Genomic DNA, 4,013 nt, shown 5'->3' with positions numbered 1-4,013 from the left:
ATTTATATATATTTATTTATATTTAATATATATAATAAAACAAAAATTTTTAGTTTTAAATTAAATATAATTAAGATTTGAACTATGTGTGTGTATGTTTGAGAGCGGAAAATATTATTTAATATTTGAAAAATTAAATTATATACAGAAAATTACCCAAATTTCCTCATAAAAAGCCAGGCACGATCGAGATATCCGCCTTTGCAGCCCCTTTGCCCCCTATTATTGCAAGAGAGCAGATGCTGCGCGCTTAGCTCTACGCTTTCGGCGCCTTTGCTCATGATCGCGAATCTGTCGGACGCGACATCGGCCGTGGACATGGCCCAGGATGCGCCGCACCATCCTTGATCGCGAATGTCGGATATATCGCGTGGCCAGCGCGTTCTGGAGTTGAATTCCCGTGGCAGCGCGTCCGGATCGTAAATACGTCGCACCGGGTTCATTTTGTATACCTACGTAACCGAAAGAAATGATAAATTTTGACGGAACAGCCCTAGAATCTTTTACATTGCGGACCATTTTATTTATTTGTATATTAACAATTTTTTTTATAATTAAAAAAAATTTACACTTTTAGGCAACTGCTTTGGGAATAAGAGATTAAATCCAGCACTACTTGCAAGCGACGCGTTGAGTCTCATTCAGACGCTTTTTTTTATTCATAAAACCTCCGCAGCAAAGTACAAGAGATTACTTTAGCCATGGAACTTTAGCCTTAGTTGCATAAGCGAAGCAATTGACCTAATCTTTCAAGACAATTTCGCGTCTATATACAGTCATCGCACGTTTTAAGAACAAGGTTGTTTTATTTCAAAATTATCGAGCTGCAGAACTTGTTGCAATCCTCCTACAAATTTTTGATTTTATTTGCGATTTTTCAATTTATCTACTCTTGAATAATGTATATTTTACTCAGCTCAATGCATTTTATCATAATCAAAGTATAATGAAGATTTATTTTATTAAAAAATTATTATGTGAATATTTTACATTAATGTGCATAAAATTTTTTATCATGTAACAAAATTTTTAAAATACTTTTAACAATAAATACTTACGGATTGCGAAGGGTTGAGAGTACCGAGACGAAGCTGCACGCCGTCTTGAAGGGTTCTTCCCCAGAATTCGGAATAATTGCCCGCCTGCCATCCTAAGGTAGGTTCTTGCAAATTGATCTCCTCCATTAATTCCGGCTCGATCAAACATCGGTTCTCCTCGCAGAGTACTTCGGCGCGATTATCAAGCGAGGAGCATTTACTGCAAAATAGATTCAACTTATATACGATCTGCTTTCTCTCTCAAAAACCCGTTATTACACATTAAAGAAGATATTACCATGTGTTACAATTAACTTTTAACGTTTGTCCATCATTATACTCTCTCCCCTGGAAGAAACATCCTGAAATAACACAAAGAGAGATTTTTGTAGAGAATATAATTTATTATATTAATATTATATAAGATATTATATATAAAAAAAGATTGTATAATAAAATCGTAAACGATCTTATATGATTACTAAATATTTCTTTAGATTTATCTTTTCTCTGTGAGTAAATTAAAAATTCCTTTTTATTTATATATTTCATATATGAGCGTATATAAATAATAAATTTTTATATACATTTTATATAAGTATATACGCACTTCTTAGCTCCTCGGGTGGCGACGTGACATTCGGTTCGATCCCTTTGCAATGGTACCAGTAATCCGGGCAGCAGTCCTCTTCGCGGGATCGATCGCAAAAGTCGTCGCAGTAGCACAACGTTGTAAGGATCGGTGCGCTACATTCATCCTGTCGTCCCGGGCAGCATCTGCCCCCAGGATACCTCGAGGCGCAATATGGTCCTGTTGGCAGTCCAGAATAATCTGGGATGCCTCTCGCAATGGAAGGTAAGAATACGAAGACGATGAACACTAAATTCGGGCAGTGTACAGTCCACATCCTGAAACAATTATTATATTATCGATCAATATAAATTTTTTCGAAACTTTTCTTTTTATGTAAAGAAATCTATGTGCTATTTTTTTCTAGTTTATTATATTTATTAGTTTCTTCACTTTGCATGTTGTATTTTGATTTAATTTTAGTTCAATTTTTTATGGTCTCTTTTATTAATTCCGCGTAATTTTAAATGATGGCACCAATTCCGTGAGTCACGTAACTCGTTCAGGTGTGTGCGTGTAAGGTATGTAGGATTCGGTAACAGCTGGCAATTGACAACAATAACACTGCCAAGAGTTTGCAATGTTTTGGGCCGGCGAGACGCGTCATCCCGTCTGCTTTGGAACGACGTCAAGGCGTTGGCCGTTTAAATGCCACACGATTTGTCATCATACGACATTCTACAGAAGATGATGGAAATCTTTTCAGACTTGTGCAACTTGTGTCTTTGAATTTTAATGAGAGAATGATATTCAACTTCTAATTCTTCTATCGTATCCATTTGTACGAAAAATCCAATAGTGACGAGGCTATATTGTAGGAGTTCAATGAGTAAAATTAATGATATTTAATATATTCCATTTAATATCAATTCAATGCAATCAACGATATAGATTTATGTGAATATCTCGATTCCTTCGAGATAAAAATCTCTATAATGTTCAATTTTTCATTTTTTATTATTTTTTGTATTATTATTACAGATAGTCAAAACATCAATATTTAAAAAGACTTAATGGTTTAAGATCGCTTTGAAACAATCCATTCATTAGTAATAATTTGAGGCTTTTCGAAGCTACACTCAACATCTGTAACCGCACGATTGGTCCATGCATCATCTATTATGCATCACGTAACTCTAAAACGAGTGTCACTTGAATCGGCTGCATTATAATATTGATGAAATTTACCAGACTGGAACGAAGATCGTGATTTCAGCTTCCTGATGTCGAGCAGGCCGCATACTTGCGTAACGATACCGATTTTCTAGCTGATGGTACTTATAATTAAATTTAAATATACATGCGTATTCTTTAAAAATACACAATCGAACATATAAAATTCTATTCTTTAAAAGAAGCATCTTTTACAAAAAGAAAGATAAATGCAGTATTTAATCAGTAATGTGTGATTTTGAGGCGGTTTTTTATCTCATTAAAAATATTAAAAAATAATAAGGAAAGAATTCTCGTTAAAATAAAATCGATTTGAGATTAGTTGAAAAATCAAGATAAGAATCTGTAAAACAATTTTGATACATCAAACGCAAAATTTTACTTAACGATATATCACGCATTCTTCGTTCTACATAATTCCGAGAACCGCATCGGCAAATGTTTCTTCATATAGACGAGGGAACAAAGGATTTCTCTATTGTCGCGGATTCTCCGAGAGGACGATTTCGACGAGCGCGTTCATTGAGAAACGAGCAATTAATGCAAATATACTCCGCACCCTGGAATGCGTAAGCAAGTGGATTGCCGGTTTGACCCGTCTTCCCTAAGACGCCATAAAGTATCTTCAAGTAGTCAATTAACATTTTTTTTCGGCGGAATAAACGGACAAATCCAAATTTAAAAAAAAAATTACCAGAGCAATCATTGTAATAGAATCCCGTCATCACGTCTGGCAAAAGCAAATAATATTAATTAGCGTGAAGACAAAAATAAACAAAAGTTTATTTAGATCGTAAAGTTCTAATTAAGAGACCACAAGCTGAATAAACAGGATATGAGCACAACGTCTCGATGTATTCTGCGGTAAAATCGGCGACAAGTGACCCATGACATCAACGTCGCACCCCACGAGTCTCAATAAAAGAACGGATCCTCGCGCTCACCTCGAGCGACATCCAAAGGAACGTTAATTAAAAGCTACGTCTAAATTGATCGACCCAGTTCGGGATTGTGGTTCAGTGGCTCGTGATTCATATAATCAATGTAAACAACGCGACTCATTGGTCTCTCGTAGAAAACTAGATGAATTGAAAAGAATCAACGTGTGTGTATGTATGTATATGTGTGTCTTGTGTAACCCTTATTTTATAAATTTATAAATATACATTCAT

General features: G+C 35.1%; 1 protein-coding gene across 6 annotated transcripts in view; it reads right to left on the bottom strand.

Annotated features, from left to right (window-relative positions):
- LOC115246038 (tubulointerstitial nephritis antigen-like) overlaps positions 1-4,013 on the bottom strand; it is a 35,239-nt gene that overhangs the window by 1,673 nt on the left and 29,553 nt on the right. For all 6 annotated transcript variants that reach the window (XM_029824619.1, XM_029824620.1, XM_029824617.1 and 3 more), the window contains 4 exons: positions 1,648-1,946; positions 1,336-1,399; positions 1,059-1,257; positions 157-452 (listed from right to left, as the gene is read on the bottom strand). In XM_029824619.1, coding sequence (XP_029680479.1) covers positions 157-452; positions 1,059-1,257; positions 1,336-1,399; positions 1,648-1,946 — 858 coding nt within the window. The remainder of the gene's footprint in view (positions 1-156; positions 453-1,058; positions 1,258-1,335; positions 1,400-1,647; positions 1,947-4,013) is intronic.

Source organism: Formica exsecta, unplaced genomic scaffold (assembly GCF_003651465.1).
Source record: "Formica exsecta isolate Colony F162 unplaced genomic scaffold, ASM365146v1 scaffold138, whole genome shotgun sequence".
NCBI lineage: Eukaryota > Metazoa > Arthropoda > Insecta > Hymenoptera > Formicidae > Formica > Formica exsecta.
Note: the sequence above shows the minus strand (reverse complement) of the source record. Positions and strands in the feature narration are given on the sequence as shown.